The sequence below is a fragment of the Perissodus microlepis genome, chromosome 7, assembly GCF_051167445.1.
Source record: "Perissodus microlepis isolate ML-2025 ecotype Zambia chromosome 7, ASM5116744v1, whole genome shotgun sequence".
In the NCBI taxonomy this organism is placed as follows: Eukaryota; Metazoa; Chordata; class Actinopteri; order Cichliformes; family Cichlidae; genus Perissodus; species Perissodus microlepis.
In genome coordinates this window covers 12,078,786-12,098,013 of record NC_140467.1, presented here as the reverse complement: position 1 = coordinate 12,098,013, position 19,228 = coordinate 12,078,786, and the positions used below count along the sequence as shown (strand labels likewise).

Genomic DNA, 19,228 nt, shown 5'->3' with positions numbered 1-19,228 from the left:
ATTCATACCAAAATAAGCAAACTCCTTCTCTGGGTAGTGTGACAAGTGCAGCCAGAGTGCTATTTGCTGTTAAGTCAATAGCACATGAGAAAAAGACAAGGAGTTTTTTAGTTTTATAACCAGCTGTCCTAAAGCAACAATGTGAGGGTAACAGCTCAAGCACCCTATGATGTGGATTCTTCACACAAACCAATTTGGCACTAACCCTTGTGAGGTGTTGCCTGTTACACCTGGCCAGACTTCTTTCTGATCTGGCAACCAGATGAAATCAAACTTCCATTAAAGAGAGTTGGCATTTCAGTAGACATGTTTTACAAGTACATTTTCCTCAGGAAAATACATATTTGCTGGCATCAAGACCAAAACCCAATTTGTAGTACTCAGCTTTAAAAATATCAACACCCGGAGGTGGTTTTCCAAAAATCGTTATCACGTTTTTAACATGTTTCTATGAAAGAAAGAATCACCACACCATCCAACACGATCACATGATCTCATCACCTTCAAGAAGGCTGACAATAATAGTATCGTTTCCTCAACTACTTACTCATAATTTTATAGTATTTTGATTTGTTGAGGCATGTTCCCGTGTAAAAAGTATAAATGTTTCAAACCTGAGCAGACAAAGCAACAACGAAACAATAGAAACAAAGAACAATAGAATAAAAAGCTGATGTGCTGCAGACATAGATAACCACGTGTGTACAGAGCATTTCATTAACACCTGTGTATCTATGCGCATGTGTGCATTTGGCCATGTGTGTCTCCGAGCGTGCATTCAAGCATGTGGGTTGTTTGACTGCATCGGGATACGTGATGCACCTGTGTTGAACAAATGACCTCCCGTGCCTGTGTGGGTTTCTCCCAGGTGTGGCTGATGCATGGATCATGTGTTGCAGAGTGCTCTGGGCCACATTGGCTCAATTGTCATGGGATCATCTCTGAATGTGGCCATGAATTTGCATTGAGTGAAGGAACGGTTCACCTCCTCGCCGCAGCCTTCGATGCATCTGAGGCGCAGGGGAGGAGCGCGCTAGACCAGCCCCCTGCAGGCAGAATCAGGTGTTATCTGTCTGACTGGGGACACCACCATCAATCTCTCCTGTCCACTTTCCTTTGCGCCGAATCAAGTCAGCACAGTGTAGTGCATCTGCGTTGACGACATGCAGACAAGATAAGCGATCGAGCGTGTCAAAACTTTGCCGTGTTTGTGTGATTTGTTAAAGGAGCGGAGATAATCGTTTAATCATTACAACCAGTTTAGCTTTTAAACCTTCAAAAGATATTGGGATAAAAATGTGATGCATGAGTACAAGCGCCAACAAGGTTTACATTTAAAATGGCAAATTCAGCACTTGTCCTTTCATCCTTTCATTTACTGCGAGCTTTCGCAATGAATGCGGCTTAAAGTGACCACCTCACATGCTTGGGAAAATATAAAAATCACACTTAGTGTAATTGGTTCAGCTTTTATGAAACCTTTCAGACACTTTTTTCAAAATCCATCCTCTATTTATTCTCCTCCAGTACTGCTCCTACTTTTCATATCAACACAAAACAAAATATTTCCTCTTACTGCTGCACAGGGACACAAAGGGCACCTAAAACACTCAAAACACTCGATCTGCCGTCTTGTACCGTGAACTGTCTAACTATCTAAAAAATTAACTCAACACATGTCTGATACTTGTATCTGGACAGCCTCTTTTTTCACATTAGTCACAAACCGGCTTCACTGGTGCTCAATCAAAATACAGTTACACCTTTAAATGACACATACTGGCAAAATGGCATCGCCCATGTTGCTCTTTTCGCTTATCACCTAGGAGATGAAGAATTCATCTGAAGATTTGACCCATTACTTTTAAAAGCACAGTTAAGTTTGGCCCCGAGCTTTACTAAAGATCTTAAAGCTCCCTGGTAGCTAAAACCACAGCCCCAAATTCTCCTTGTATCTGGTGGAAATATTTGCTTATATCTGCTTGAGGACCTTGCACTGGAGGAAAAAAAATTTCTTGACAGCAAATAATGAAAGCTTTAAAGTCAAAATAGCAAGTGTAATTTCTTGTAATTAATTCCTATGACGAGCCTGAGCGTGCCGGGGGCCACTAAGCAGTAGGGAGTTTGAAAAGCCCAGGGAGAATCATAAAATCAACCAAAAGACGCCGGAGAGAGCAGAAGAGGAAAAGGGAGGTGAAAAACCTCTGTTGACACCTGGTCTGTATGATAATTTGATCTGTGTATGATGGCTCAGAGTTTGAAAGGCACTTTGTCCAATTAGAAGTGTGCAGAAAATTTCCACCTGCCCCTGACAGAGATGAAGTGGCTCTTTCAGAAGACACTGTGGCACAGAGCCAGCAAAGAGAGCCCAAACACCGCAAGTGGAGCAAGCAGAAATTAATGAGCATCACAAGCCACACTTGTTTAATGCAAGATGACATTGAATGAATATTCCCTCGGACTATTTCACAGTATATTTTCAATTTCACAAACAAACTCGCAACCCCCCCCCCCCCAAAAAAAAAAAAAAAAGCTGAACTTATTATTGTTCCTGAAGAGACGGCAAGCTAAACAAAAAGTTTTGTGTCAACAACAGCTCAAAAAATCTTTTAAAGAATTAGATTTGGACATTTTTATACCTGGAACTTTCTCGAAGCGCTGTCTCCAATATAGCTCTAATCCAAATAGCTCTTTGAAATAAGCATTCAACCAAAAAAGAAGGAAGAAAGTTCAAAGTTAAGACGAAAAAAAAAACAGTTTTGTACATTAACATAACTTGAAAGCAACTGAAATAGTTATGCCATAGGACAATCTCAACTTCTCGATAAGTTCACTGCGCGCAGCGAACGTCTGCAGGGTCTGCCACTACCAACCTCAACCCAAAGTTTTCATCTTCCTATTTCTGTACGTCTATTTCGGTCTGTCACATAAAAATAGGCTTTTAACAACCCAGCACGGCGTTAATTATTGCCTCTTAAGCACTGCATTACTAAAATAAAGCTGCAAATATTGATTGATCAGACAGATGATATTTGTCAGTGAATAAGTGATTGGAGAATCATACATAGTGAAGTCTGTCTTTCAATCACTGTCGGAAAGCAGCACTCCAGTATTGCTGCACTGATTGAGCCCCATCGTGCCACAGTCTGTCTTAGCACGCCTCCTAAAGCAATCAATTCACCGACGCGCACACACACAAGAACCAAATATTCATTAGTAAGTTATTCATATTCAAAAGCTGCCTTTCAAAAGTAACAAAAGAGCAGAATTGTGTTTGACAGGCACGTTGCAGTGTTTCTGTGACATACTGTGTGAGGCAAGAACAATTGTGATCATCTCCTATTATTTTATGAGTAGCGAATTGTGTTCATTACTGTTGTCTGTCAGGTGGAGAAATCTGTATGAACAAATGTTATAGCTTTTTTTTCCTTTCACAATAAGAAACATATACAAAAGACCTCTTTAATATTACACACATTTTACAATTAGTGAGTTAATGTTTGGACAACACAACAACTAATATGAGCTGTTTCAATAAGACCAAGCTAATAGTTTCACACTACTGCTTGATTTGATATGATTAACACTTGTGGGTATTGTTTAACTACTCCAGCCCCATTGGCCCCGAGTAGCGGGCACGAAAAAAAAAGAGAGAAAAAGACAGAGATGGGCCGCGATGTTAATAATTAGTTAGTTCTGCGTTCAAAAAAATTCTGTCCAACCTCACCAGATTATAATCAAAGGCTGAAAATAGTAGCTGATTGTAATCGGCACTCAGAAGTCACCAGGGGTGTTTGAAGAGCCCGTCAAGCCTGCAAGTGGAGCTAATTCGATTAAGTGGTGGCAGTACCTGGAGGGGACGGATCTGTATCTCTCCCTTTTTTATTTATGAGATTAAGTTGGGCTTGTTATTCCAATATAAATAATCAAGCCAACAGAAATGACACTGATTTTCAAGTTGTTTTATCTCCCACGTCTCCAAAAGTTTTCTGTTTATTTCAGGTGACAAATAAACTTTGTGAAGTAATGACACGGCACTACTAATGTAACGAAATTAGCAGTGGAGGATGTTATATGAGTGCTTTACCTCCTGCAGCACTGGGATTTTGTGTGACAGAACCACAGAAAAGCAATGTTGTTACTATAACAAAATATTTTGGTCTTCTTTTTCTTTAAAAATTTAATCTGTAAAAACGGAAAAAACACTTTGCATGTAGTGCAATAATGGCGCACAGACTTGTAAAAACACATATTGTTCTGAGTGAAGGTTTAACAACTCCTGAGACCACCTTCTCTCGTCTACACTATTCTGTTAGATGTAATACATGGTGAGAATGCGTAAGTGCAGACATTGTTAAATTACATTATTACTCTAAGCATAGGAGAAAGCAAATGGATTATTCTGCCTTGTTATTGTCCGTTGCTGCTACTCTTCATCTGTGCTAGAAAGGCAGCAATATGCAACAGATATTTCCATTTTTATCTTAGTCAGACATCATACGCGACAGAATCCTTAAAGCAAGGCTGCAGTGAATTTAGCCTTCAGAAAGAAAGATAAATGACAGCCAAGAAGCTCTTGAGTTGTGCTGTTTGAATAAAATGCTTTAGATTTCTTCTCGTTTTAAAGCAGACGTGTGCACATCATGTCCATAGCTGGCCGATCAGAGTGCACACACAGGTAAAGGATTTGTGATTTGAATTAAATAATAAAAGACTTCTCTGAATGTCACGCAGGACGTGGTGCAGTCTGGCAGGTGTTTTGCAGGAGTTTTGTTCAGAAGTGAAAGGAATGATGGTTTGAAAGATAAAACGGTCAAAGTTTCTGAGTGTAAAATTTTTACATGCAAGGGGCTTACCTACCTGCTTGGGAGCTTTTCACCATCCACAATGATGGAGATGTGAAAGCCTTGGCCATAGATGTGACATAAGAATCCCCCCAGAGTGAGATTTTAGACCCCTCTCACCACATCTTTCCCTCTAGTCCTCTTCTAAGGGGCCCTTTTCATATCACAGAGCCACAGAGGGGCATGGAGCCAAGCAGCACAAGTACTTAGGTCACAGTGTACCACATTAAAATTAGACTCCTTTAACACCCTCCAATAATGCATCTGGAGTATTTCCGGTCATAACTATTCAAAATTTTCTATCTAAGATACAAACTTCAGTAAATGGGCCATAGATCTGAGCTATCATTCACCACTGGAGATTTCACATCAAATCTGGTGTCTGTCACCAGTTGAAATTTCCTCGCCAGCCCCAGTTAAGTCACTAGTGATTCAAACTCAAAAATAAGATGTCCCACAAGAATAAAACTTTCATAGATGGTCTAGGTTAAGTTTTTAAACTTATTTTAATTAATATTGCCTGTTAAAGGATGGCATTGAATTACCTATAGTGTAAGCCTAAAATAAATATAAGTTCTAACTTAAATTATGCAAAAAATGCAAATTAAATATACATATGAAATGCATTTATGTCAACAAAAGTAAATGATATACATAAATGCATTTTCAAGCTAAATGCACTTTAGTTTATACAGACAATTGTGAGTGAAATGCACAGGTCAAGCAAAAATCTGCTATTTTGTAAATGGCAAATACTGTGGTGCATGCTTCAGTTCATTTAACAATGACTTAATGTGTGTTATGCTTAAAATTTTAAAGTCTTAAATGAACAGAGAATATTGGATTTTCATTTGTGACAAACAGAGCTAAACAATGAAAAACAAGCAAATTTCTTTAACCAATGTCTAGAGTCTTTTCACAAGTTTAGTTTAATTTTAATTAAACTAAACTTAATTTACTGCCTTTAATGTATCTGTAACTATGCATCTCTGAGACTTGAGAGACTTTTTTATGTCATATTTACAGGTCAGACCAATCGAGTATTTGCTGAAATAGAATTAAACTCTAGAGCTGTTTCACATGTCTTGTTACATAAAGAAATCAAAGGTCCCTGCCAAATCCAATAGTTTAGCGAATGGAGTGGTGTTACCAAACACCATATCATGAACAGCTGTGTCTGTGTTTCAGTTTTTTCCTGGAATTGCACAAGATGTTAAAAGAAAATCAGTCATGCTTCCACTTGGAGCAGCATTTTTTTTTTACCTCACAGTATTTGGATACAGCTTCCCTCTGTTCTGTATGATGCTTTTTTATACCAGCTCTTCCAAGTCTGCACGAAAGAGTGCTTGTCCTTCTTCAACACTGAGACGATATTTGCTGTCCCTCTTGTACAGTATCTTACATCTGTTGTATGCATTAAAGTTGGGGTCTAGCTTTACACACTGATGTTGACAATAACCATAATGTGCAAATAATAAAATATTTATGTCAGGATTAATCCAAATTGGCTCTGGTTTTCTAACTGCCTGTGCCAGTGTAAACTGTGTTTTGGCATTAAAAAAAAGTACTGTCTGTATATACAAAGACAACACGGTGATAAGATTGCATGCAAGAAGTGGAAAAGGTTTTTATGACTGACCCTGTTGCATACGCTTGTGTTGACCCTGCAGAAAAGCCCTTTCATTTTGCATACACTACAGCTGCATGCGAAGCAAACTGACAATAAAGTTTGGTTTGATTTGATGTGTATTATTGGGATTTCCCTTCTGAAGGCACAAAATATAGAGAGGAGAATATTTAAATCACCTGTGCAAACTGATTAACTGTTTGTGACATGCAGTTTGCTGCTAATTGTGTTGATATTTAATGCAGAAAAAAAGCATGGGGTTGTTTTGTGCTTTTTGTGCCTGTGTTCAGAAACCAAACTTTTGTTAATGACCCATAAAACTAACCACACCTATGAGTACCATTTGGGGATTGTACTACTAACAAAGTAGGCTATTGTCAAGTTGTGAAAATGTTTAAACATACATTGTCCAAACACACAGTATTATGACTCGATTTGCTTTTGAACATATGTGCTTTTTAGGTATCACATTTAGTTGGAGGTAACTTAAGCCAGCTCTAGGTTAGGCTGACCGTCCCTGTGAAAGAATGAATTCATTAAACACGGGGGCTGGAGGAAGATTTTGTTTGCTGTGAAGCAGTGTTGCTTCATCAGGGCAAGCAAGGTAAGCAGAGCTTGTCCAGTGAACTAACACCAACTAAAATATACCAGTGTGAAAGCGATCTGTCTCCTTGCATTTCACAGTATTATGTCATAAAACTGCTCACTTGTTTGCATCCATCCTCTAATTTCCTCCCATCTTGCGGCCACAGTTGGATATTGTCTCTGGAAGCAGGCTTTATTCTGCTTGACTCTACTGGAATCTATACGGGGCCAGCATTATGATGGAAATGCCCTTTCACAAAGCTTAGCTGGCAAGCTGCAAGACAATCAGTTTTTCTGGTACTTTGCATGTCCACATTGTGGATAAACCGCTGGGCTTTGGTGGGAAACTCACAGGTATGCTAGAAAAGCTGACTCTGCTTTTACTACTCTGAGATCAGTTACAAACTACATGTTATGTGGAAACAGAGCTAACATTAGTACATAAACAAGCACTCCATGATTTATCATCTCAACAACAAGGTTTTCTCTAGCTAATCACCTTGGCCAACCTGTGTGATGTAGCGAAGTTAGAGTATAGTGTGAAAAAGTTTTTAATAATTTCTTCAGCACAACAGCAAAGAAAGCATCAGTGATGGAGAGGGGACGTCAAATCCTGCCACGTCTGGTTTAATAAAGCAGACAAGTTGCACAGGTGCAGGCCAGCACTTTCAGATTATCATCTATGAGAATTCACTTGGTTGATTGGACGTACTAAATTTAACCCCAGTGTTTTGCTAAAATATCAACTTCATTTTTTTATTGATATTTTTAATCCCAATGAGCTCATTAAATTGCTTTTTTTTTTTTTTAAGAAATGGCATCCTCACAGGACAGCGACTATAAACACAATTTTACAGAATATGATAAATTACAGGAGATTAGACAGAATATAAAATATTTAAAGCTCAAGCTCAAACATGCAGCAGTAATACTGATTCATATAACAACGCAAGAAAATATTTTTATGCAGCATAATTGCTATTTGTTTTAATACTTTAAGTTAAATGCTCCAATAGTTCACGATTTACGAGGAGTTGGGTATGTCTGTGAAGGTTCTCAGTCATCCAGGTCATCGTAGTCTAAGGAGCTTGGAAAGAAAAGCGTCTGGACTTCTTTAAGTTGCTTGAAGACGTTTCACCTCTCATCCGAGAAGCTTCTTCAGTTCTAGGGTCAAATGGTTGAGACTCCCAGATTTAGGGACTCTCCACCAAGCTCCTTAGACAAGGAATTGGGTATTTTCATAGTGCAGTATAATTTTACTAAACAATTCCTCCAGTACTTGTAATTGTCAGCTAATGCTAAATATTTTGATGGTAAATACTAAAGTACATTTTTAAAATAATTCTTCATCCAGAAACAACTGCAGAAAGGTTAACACGTGTCTGTGCAGAGTACAGAAAGCTGCAGGAAGTTTATCAGTTTATATAAAAGAATAAAAGACAGGCAGTACAAAATCATAAAAAGATCTGTTTTAATCTCATCTAATGTGTCTTGTTAAGCATGTTTCTTCCTGTCATCATCATATACTCGCCTTTCTGTGAAAGTCACCACACACATCACTGCTGTGAAGTAACAGTAGTAACCACTGAGCCACTGTGCTGCTAATTTCATATTTTGAAATGACAGCAAGAAAAAAAAAAGCTTCACATCTTGCCTGGCAATATTTCAATCAATGCTCATCAACTACTAACTCTAACATTATGCTGATATTCACAGGTACACTGCCTAGATAAGCATGATGCAACTGAAATAATGTTTGACCTTTGAAGCTCATAAGAACAGAAGATCGGGGTTTTTTTTCCAACAGCTCTAGTGCCAAAGTCGAGACGAGAAACAGTTGTCACCATCTATGCAACAGCTCGGTGTATGGTTGAAGAAAGACTGACTGTTAACATTTAATGATGTTAAGTGTCAGATGGGTAGCAATAAAACAGTTCATGATATCATTACCTCACCCACATTTCAGAATTGAAAACGCAAGAGGACTCAGATTTGATATTATGTTATAGCCAGCCAGCCAGAAAAAAAGGACACATAATGGAGTTCCACTCCTGGATCTGTCCAAGCTGAAGTCTCAGTTATAAGCCTATACCTGTACCTTCACGCTCTCCAGCGGGCAGAGTGCCCTCATTCACTGAATCTGAGAATGCCACGGCCACAGTAATGCCGCTGTCCATTCGAGAGGCGCGCTAACCTCAGCCAACTGCCAGCTTTCTGAGATTTAGTGCAAAAAGTTAAAACTCTATGCCGCTGTACCTCATCCGTCCTCTTTCAGCAACGACTAAATAAATGCTGGCTGTCTAGCTGAGAGCTCTCGTTTCACTCCCCACAAATAAAACCTCTGAGTAAATTGTGGCTACGTGTTCATTAAGAGATGAGTGACAATGTTTAAACTCTCCTCCGTTAGACTGGATCACGCAATATACTGCACTGTATGTTAAGACTTCTCTACACTGAAACCTGAAGAACAGGTTACTTTTTATTTTTTTTTGGAAACAAAAACGTGTGGTGGGAAAAACTACAATAACGCTAGATGTAGTGAAACAATAGGAAGAAAGCTGTTATTCAGGCTAAAAAAAAAATCATATCAGAATTAATCGAGATATGAGACGGAGGCAAACTAATAAGCAGGAGGCTCTGTAATATTCTCCACCACAGGGAACCACATCACACTTCACCTAGTGACAGATTACGCTGTTCTAAACCAACATAATGTTATTTGTACTTTATGAGTAACCTCTTACTCCCTAACGAAGGAAAATGATTTTCAGATGACTCACAGTCTGCATACATGACAATGGTAGCGCAGTACAAGAAGACAAGCATATCAATCAGCATCATTCGGTGGAGTCTAATTCCACACTTCTAGGAAGCACGCACATTTCGAACAAACTAATGTTAAATGCGGATGCAAACACCAGGTCTCTCATCACACGCGCGGCTTCGGTGCTTCCCTGTGCAACTGTAAGATTTCAAACCTCTGCAGAGACCATCACCTTACATAACTAAGCCATTAATATTGATTGTTTCCAAATTTGTGAACGGAGAGATCTTGCAATATGAAAATAACACCCTTTCTTCTTTCCAGTAATGATATACCAAAAGCCCTTCAAGGCCTGTTCTCTGACCAACTCAAGTCTTACAGCAGAGCTTCTGCTGAAGTAAGCCGTTTCTACTTATAAGGTATTAGCACTCAGGGTTAAAACAGTAAACGCTCTGCATGCAGGATAAGAAATGTGCATCCTCAGAAAGTCTAATACAGCTGGTGTAAAGAGGGAAACTGCGCTTAAGCGAGTGTCTGCCGCCTTTCAGATGTTGGTTTCCGTGCCTGGCCTAAAAAGCCAGAGTCTGAGCGTGGAAGCGTAATCCTAAAAAATGTTTCAGAAGTCTGTAACACTGCTGTGAACTATAAATATTTTTTTACTGTTTCTTTTTTTCTCCTTTTTTATTGTTTTATTTTTTTAAGCAACCCTACAATCAACTCTGCCTACGCAATAACCCGGCTGCAGCTTCTCCTTAATAGAACATGTGTACTTTCAATTGAATAAAGCAATTATGGCATAATATCTTTATGAAAGCAAGCTTTTCTTCTGCTCTCCTGCATGATGAATGCTGTAAATATTTCTAGATTATTACATTTATAAGACATCTCCATCGTGACCTCAGTTTGGGGGTCTTTTAAAACAACCAGTGGCCTTCCTTTGTAGCATTACAATACGTTGTCATCTCACTGTAATATTTATTAATGTTCTAAAGGTTAGACGACTGACCGTAACAGAGTGGAGTTAAAGTTTCTAATGCTAAATCAGCACTGCACATGACAACTTAATGAGGCTAAAACATGAATTACGCTTTTTCCACCTGTATGAAAGGCTAAAATACACAACAGGATTTGAACTATACAGTTAAACATGAGAAAATAATTCCAGAAATTTAACCATAAGCGATGTCAGACAAATATTTACTTGCAATAAGTTTTTGAAAAGTTCTCAAAAGTTTTCTTTAAGCCCTCCTATGCTAAATAATATCCAACGATAATCTGTTTTCTTTGTATAAAGGCCAAAATAAAGTTTCCGTGCTGAGAACCTCCTTTCAAAGTGCAGAGATTGCCCCAGTGAAGACATTTTTTCACCCATTCAGCATTACATAACAGACCAAAGGCGTTCTTTTTCCTGTCTTTCTCTTTCCCAGACGCACTTTAATCCTGTGCATAAAAGGGTGGGGTGAATATGGGTCAGCAGGTTAGGAGTGTCTCAAAGTCAGACTTGTGAAAAAAGAAATCAATCCACGAAGCCTCCCAACTACCTGTCTTTGCCCCGCTATTACATAAGCGCGCAGGCTGTGCCAGCCCACAAAGTCACACAGTTTCGCTTGAGCGGTAAATACATATAAATAGTCGCTGAACTGGGCTGTTTTTTCTATATAAAACAAGCGCGGTGATAACGAGGAGTAAGGGGGGTAACCACTTTATAAAGTGAAAAGATCTAAGATGATGATTTCTGCTCTCAGTTGCGCGCCTCTGTTTACGGCTAAACCTGTTACATAACCAGCTTACATTCCACATTCACCATATCACACTCTAAATATACCCTTGCGCACAGGAAGAGTGCGCTCACAAAAAAGAAAAAAGAAAACATCGTTCAATGAATGAATGTCACATCTACACCGGTCGCTTCGCTGCCATGTATCCACACCAACTCTGCTTGTCAGGAATCAGCAGAGAAAGCACTATTTCTTTGAACTTGGGTGAGCCCGGTTAGCCTGTGCTGGATGCAGCCGAGAGGGGGTGTGGTTAAATACTGTCTTGTACTGTACAACATGGACGGGACGTGATGGATAAATCGTGTAAAAAAGAAACAGTCCTCATGCAGCAATGCAGACGTTTTGACGGGCTAATTGCAATGTAGGGCTCGTTTGGCTTTCATTGTCTGTTCGTATTGAAGGGAGGGGGGTTAATCGCAAAAGGCGTGCAGAAGCCTCCAATGCTTGCAACACTGTTTGCTGGCATTAAACAAATTCCAGCTGCTGGGGCGTCTTTTTCCACACAGGAATAGCGCAAATCTGTTAGCTGGAAATGTAAAAAAGGGGGGAAAAATCCATCCAGACGGTACAGTGTGTTGTATAAGGCACTGTGGAGGACACGTCTGTGCGAAGGCGAATAGCACTAATCGATAAACTAACCCACAGTTTCCCAAAGTTCACTTTCGACTCTGTGACAATATCGCGTTAGAGCGAGCACGTTAGCCCGTTTTGGCACGAGGAGAAGGTCCGGTTGGTCAACTCCGGGTTCCTGGATAATTGATTAATCTTGCAGTCAGAGTAAATGTGACATCTGTGACCGTATCACCCCCTATGATTTGAGCTGTCAGCAGAGCCTAAACACCAGGATCCCACACCGAAGCACTCATTACGACCAAGTGGGTAATCGCCGCTGTGGTACTAAATAAAAAAAAAAGCTGTGTACCTGTGGTTGGGTGATTTTTAGACAGTGTGCAGTTATTCAAGGGGGACGCGATTTAATTCATTTTTGAAGTTTGATGAAAATGTCCCCGATCGCTCCGTATTTCTCATCAAGTGAAAAGGGGGAAATCGGTTCGCTTACCTCTGTTGGTGCTTGAACAGGTCTGCCTTCGAACCGGGGCTGGATGGTCCGCTTTCCGGAGCGTCTCCAGGTTTACCGGGGTTTCCCTGACCGGGGTAGCCGGCTCCGAGGCGCTGTTGCCCGGGTCGCTCGCTGGATCTGGAGGGGACTCCATGTTGAATTTCAGATTTATTGTTTAACTACCGCTGGTACTTCAAACTAATTCTATGCGATCTGTGAGCTCCGACACCACGTCTCGCTATCTAATTTAGAAGTAAGAAATGAGAAATGCGAGTGTGTCTGGAGGTGGGTGTGTAGGTTTGATTGTCCACTAGCAGCGCTAGTGAGAGCTCCAGTCATGCAAACTGGAAAGGGAGAGGTTGTCAATAGTCGAAGAATAGATGTAGGCCTGAAAGTAATCCACGCTGATCGACCCCGCGCAGTTTTGCATGGTAATATCGATTTTCTATTACTGTCTAACCATTTCCAAAGATTTTTTACATCTCTGCATTTGCTTATATGCAAAATAAGAAAACCGGGATAGCATACTATGAATTATAAACTGCAAAACTGCACAGTGTGGCCAAAAATGCATCCTTGTGCACGCAACTGCGCCTGTAGCTACATAATCTATTTCTTTTAGGCTGTCGATCTAAAAATAATCAATATAATTTTAGGAAAACACTTTATTCTTGGGGTTGTTATTTTATTTTTGCTTTATTTAAAAAAAAATCCCTGTTAAATATGGCCACTTTTATAATTATCGCCATATTACCCATCTCTCTTCTCTCTAACGTCAGCCAAAAGCTGTAGGGGTGCAGGGAATATTCACTTCAAATTCCTTCACTGGGCTTGCCTATAGGAGTCTGCCGGCTGCTCTCAGCCAAGTATTCAACTTTAACGTCCAAGCATTCAAGCGGGGATAATCAGAACACTCTTCATTATTTTCATCAACATCATCACAATTAACATAATCATCATCATCATCTCCACCATCCGGTGGGAGGAGCGTGCTTCGCCTATTATGACTACTGCTTGAGCTCTTCCCGTCACTGGCAGAATAAGCTGCGTGTCTTCGCCGTGCGTGATAAAAGAGCGGATTGACAGAATGTGCGTGAAGATGCAGCGCCGTGCATGGCTGCCATCAAACGTCACTCAGCCGACCGGCGTCCACATCCCGCTTTTTTTTTTGCGCACAAATTACAAACTCCATGCTTCCTGCATGTGATCAGCGGGCAAGCCGCGAGACTGAACTCCGCCCCTTAAAAGCGGCGCACGTGGACTTTGACATGGTCTCGCTGTCTCAGCAGAGTTAGGCTGCTTGTTGCCAAATACCCAACGACATTACACATATTTCTGTAATACATATATTTGTACTGTCCTGAACATTTGCCTTCATACAGATGAGCTTCAGTGCATACTGGTTAACTAGGCTTCTGACACCACACAGTATGGTAACTGTTGTAGCTGTTGCTTTGTAGTAGTGTAGTTTTATTCTAATTTATACTCTTGCGGTTAACATTTTCTCTAAATAGCTTAAATGAAGCATGATGTGGCTCTCACTGATTTTTGATTACAGTGCACTCTGGTTTATGGTAAAGGAAAGCTGGCAGAGCTGCTTGTTTCTTATGTGTTATTATTCTATTAATACAATAATGGTGAGGCTGATAATATGATGCAGGGCAATAAAAAAGGCTATGATGTGTCTCTGTTGAGTTCTTTATTTAGCTTCAACGGGCCAAATGTGACTTCCTTCTGTCATGATGTCAGATTCGCCATTTGGCTGTAGTGACTTAGGGAAAATGTAGCATTAAGTGCAGCTTTTGAGAGTATCGCAAAAACTTTATTAACGTGAAGGTGAATAGTGACAAACATAGCCTTGGGGGAAAAAAACGTGAAAGAATCCGCATATGTAAATATGATTTATGCTGTTTCTAATTTGTAATTAAGCTGTATCCAATTTTAGAACACATAATAAAAAAAAGGTGTTTAATCCATGCAAAACTACAGATCAGTGCTACGAGACATACTAAAATATGCAGCATTTTAAGTCTGGACTAATAACATGGGGTACTTTGTCAAAAAGGGTCAGTTTTCATGTTTTCATTACAACACTCCTGCACGTAACTCAGCAACAAGAGCGTGATATAACTTTTGGAGTTATGCTTTGCTGAATGCAGACTTTTTGACAGAAAGCCAGAAGGAATCTCTCACTGCCAAGCGAAGAGGCCAAGTTCCATTCCTTCTGCTCAGCCTTAGCTTCTCCAAATTTCCCCGACCTTCTGACTTGGTGCAATTTGACCGCGTGAACCCCGCACTCGCATTCCACGCCTGTTGAATGCTCAGCGCTGTAGCAAAGAAACTTGAGCTTGAGACATAAACACACTCAAAATGTTACATCTGAAAAACGTACAAATATCACATCTGCGAAATACATCCTGGCATGTGCACGCAAAGGCAACCCTGGTAAACTGCACACTGTACACAAGTGCATGCAAACACTCCTCCGATAAGCACGCGTGCAAAGGAAAGCATCGACTTTGCTACACAAACAAAAGCAGCAAAAGCGCACACCAAGACCAGCACCGCCGTGTGTTTAGACCAAACAGATGCAAGGACAAGCTTGATGTTGCTGCTTTAATTTTTGAGTTAAAATGAATTATGCTGCTGTCACATCGTTGAACAGGGGGAAGGATGTGGCGGATGTGAAGCGAGTAGAGTAAGCATGCCTGCCGTGATCAGATGATTGATTAAGCTGACATTGGCTCAGGGGTGCAACACCGCTCTATTTTTCTCCCTCATTATGTAAGGCTATATTTCAAATCAGGAGTGCACTGGAGGAAGACACCAGAGACATGAGACAGGACACCCTTCAAATAAAAAGTTTATCAGACAACAGCCAAGGAGACTGATGAGTTTCCCCTCTAATCTTGTCTTGGGAGTGGCAATAGAAAGGAAGAAAAAAATGTGTTTGTCAAACCACAGGGTGATCTGTAGACAAAAAGGTGCGAAGAAAAGGAGAAAAAACGGGAAACAAAATCTGAGCACAAACAAGCTCTTCACAACGCTGTAAAGTTTGTTTAACACTATGGTTGAAGGTGATATGTTAGTCTATGATTGATCACAATTTATTTATTTTTTCTCCAGAAAAAGATAATTTAGTGTATGTTTCCAAGATAGTAATTCACTAAAAGACATGCAGAAAATTTCTCATGATTTAAACCAGAACACATTTAGTTTACTATGCGAAAGCGACTCCTTTTCTTGCTCTCGTTTATTTAAACAGGAACAAAATATGAATTCTCGGAAAGACACTTCTCCCCATCCAGACATGGTGACATTTCTTTGTTGCCTTACAAATCGGACATCAGAACCAGAGCCCAGTGAACACGCAGTTCTGTGCATGCTCATGCAGTGCAGTGCCAGAGTGTAATGAAAGAGACATATTAATGGCCTCTCACTTATTCATGGGTCGGAAATGAAGAGGCACAGTCACATTTTGAAACGGTTGACAGAATAAAGAGCCAACATTGGGGAAATGATTGTATTTATGATTTCAGTCTGACAGATGAAGGTATCAAGAGAGAGGCTGAGTGACACATTTCTGACAGTTCAAAGTGTTAAATGATCTGATGTGTGGCAATATACTCGAGTACGGGGGCACACGCTCTCATATATTCTCACTTTAAGAATCAGTGCCTCATAAGTGCAAGCCTGGGAGGCAGATAAAAAGTCATTGCTGTTATTTCAGCAAACACAGGAAGTACAGTATTTTCTACAGTACATACACATAGTGCACACTTGGAATATAAAATCCGAAAGGCGATATAGCTCAGTCCGAGATGGCTTCACACTTTTAGGGTTTTGGCAAATGCAGGTGAATCTAACAGTGTTGCTTCCTCGGAGTGTAATCTCTCCCTCAGAAGCAGCGCCACTAGCACCACCTAGCAGCATGTTGACCACAGTAAATCACATCACGGTATCCACACTCAGCTTAAGGTTTCTAACGCGTTCTTTGTAAAGGGAAAACTTTCCACCTACTGAATAACCGCTTTAATTCTGAACTTCCATCTACCATTTCTTCTATTTTTTTCAGGGTTGACAATAAAATGTAATTCACTACCCAGGCTCTGCTTTTCTCCACATTAAGACTTCAGTGACATTGAGATTTCCAATAATTCTTGATAGGATTTGTACATGTGACATTTGATATTTATTTTTCATAAACAGTCTTACAGCATGCTTCTTGGTCACAAAGGCATAAAATCAAGACAGTCAGATGTGTCACACTGCACTTTTTCATGCCCAGTCAGTTACACGATAATGCATTCATGCCGTCTAGATGGGTGTATTATGCCAAGTAGCCTAAAACACTGAACTGCGCAAGAAATAAAGATTGGCAGGTTAGATGAATTCCTTTCTATCAGAGCTAGAATTGACTCATGGCATGTGCATAGAGTTCATATGACTGGGGACTGGAATCATTTTCTCAGTTAAAAATCACAGGGTGAAAAATGGCGTGGTTATTTGTGCCTGACAGAAGTTAAGAGCTTTTCCCTGAGGCCCGCTGCCTCCCTGCTGACCGCAAGGCAGCTTTCTCCTCCAGCATCCGCTCACCTTGTGAGATCACACCCCTACACCGGCTGCTGGGAAGGCACACCCCGCAACTCGGCAGCAGCTATGCCGTCTGTGCATAAAGACTCTTCGGTGTTTTTCATTTGTGCTTACAGTCTGTTTCTATTTTTGTTTGCGTGCAAGTTGTCGGTAGAAGTGGAATTCAGCGACACAGCACAGAGGCAGGTATATTAAGTGCAAGGTCAGGGTTTTATACTTGTGTAATTAGTAGTGTAATTGCTGCCTGGGTGTAAGGCTTATCAGAGAATCCTTAGTGGCACAAACAGGTCCCACAGGAAGAGATCAAAGCTGTGTCTGGGGAAGGAGGATCTCGATTAGAGATTGTGCTTTAAAGGTTCAGAGGAAGGAAAACAACCCCACACTCTGGATGGAATACTTTATATTGTACTCATAAATGTAGAGTTCACAAGCAGTAGCCAAAAAAGTAAGGTTACCTACTATTAAACAGTGGTAGACCATGCTTGCTTTCCACTCACCTCATTATATACACAAACAATGGTAACGCTATAATATTGGATGCTGTTCTCATTTGTATTGTCTTTAAATAATTCCCAGTTTTTGACAAATTATAAAGTTTATACATCAGTAACGCAAAAGTATAACATTCTATATGTGATATACACTGTCAACATATGTGCAACCTTCCTGAAAGAATCTTAACTGGGTGGACAAAATATTAGGAACACATAAGATAATTCAGATATGGCATCACCTTCCCTTATAACCTCAGTAAGGCACAGGAAAGCAGAATTATCTGCTCTTGGAGAATCTCAGTTGAACTGGAAGTCTGTAAGCGTCATAAAAGCGGAATTTATGGCACAGTTGTTGTACTGGAGTCTATTTGCATGGACATTTCTAATAAGTCCTAAATGTTATGCTTTATCCCCGATTTGATGTTGATTAACATGCTGTTTCAGTAAAATGCTAATGACTTGAATTTGCAAATCCCAAATTACAGCAAGCATTGTTTTGACTCATCTATCAACAAAGCACCAGGGTCGCCAACCCGTTCTATTGCACGCGATGATGAAAACAAGACAACAGCACACTGCATGCTTGATCCTATCTGACAATCCTCACCCATCCAATATTACTGTGGGGTCTCTGATGTTGGGCGGCTGCTAATTTAGCCTTTAGCTCCATGGTACCGTAAATCACAACACTCAGGAAGACAAATGTCAGAACACATGTTGCCAGACTGTGTCTTTGAGCAGAAGATTCCTTTAATTGGGTGTGCAGGGACTGGGTCCAATCCCCAGCAACCTCCTCTTCTTCTTCCTTCCTCACTCTCCCTCTCTCTTTGCCTCTCTCAACATACTAACAAAAGGCAGTGAGATGAAAAAGACAGCGACAACCCATCCCTACTTTGTGCCATTATAGAACAGACACACTAGGGGTAAAGAGGTACGATGCTGAACATCAAGGAGAGCTTTATATAACTCTCTTTTTATTTGCCTTGTTTCATGTTTATTTTACTTCTTCAAGCTATCATGTCTGATTGACACTGCTCCCTGTCATAACAACCATTATTCATCGAACCAGCTTATGGAATACAGTGATAGCTTCTGGATATATTTGTCTGAGTTTAGGAAAATGTGTAAAGAATCAAAAATGCTCTCCAAAGTATGTTCGGTGTCATCTCATCATCAGTGTTATGATTCCACCCTTCCCCTTCCTCTGTTCACGCACACTCTGAACTTCAGCAGAGGGAATAGAGATCATAAAGAATAGATATTCAAAGGCTTTAACACAAAAAGACTTTCCTCAAAGCCTGCCTCTCTCTAGATCCATGGGACTGGAGGGGGGTGAAATGTCCACACAGTGAAATCACAGAGTTCAAGTGAAAACAAGTCATTTTAATTCTTTTAAAGTGTATTGTACAATCAAGGAATCACACGATTTGGAGCAGTAAATATTTCATCACTTGCAATGAGATTTGAACATGTGTACAAATTG

General features: G+C 40.2%; 1 protein-coding gene across 1 annotated transcript in view; it reads right to left on the bottom strand.

Annotated features, from left to right (window-relative positions):
* Positions 1-12,978, bottom strand: part of roraa (RAR-related orphan receptor A, paralog a) — a 187,078-nt gene extending 174,100 nt beyond the window's left edge. Inside the window, exon 1 of the mRNA XM_084933439.1 lies at positions 12,659-12,978. Coding sequence (XP_084789565.1) covers positions 12,659-12,812 — 154 coding nt within the window. The 5' untranslated portion in view covers positions 12,813-12,978. The remainder of the gene's footprint in view (positions 1-12,658) is intronic.
* Between the last annotated feature and the right edge of the window lie 6,250 nt (positions 12,979-19,228).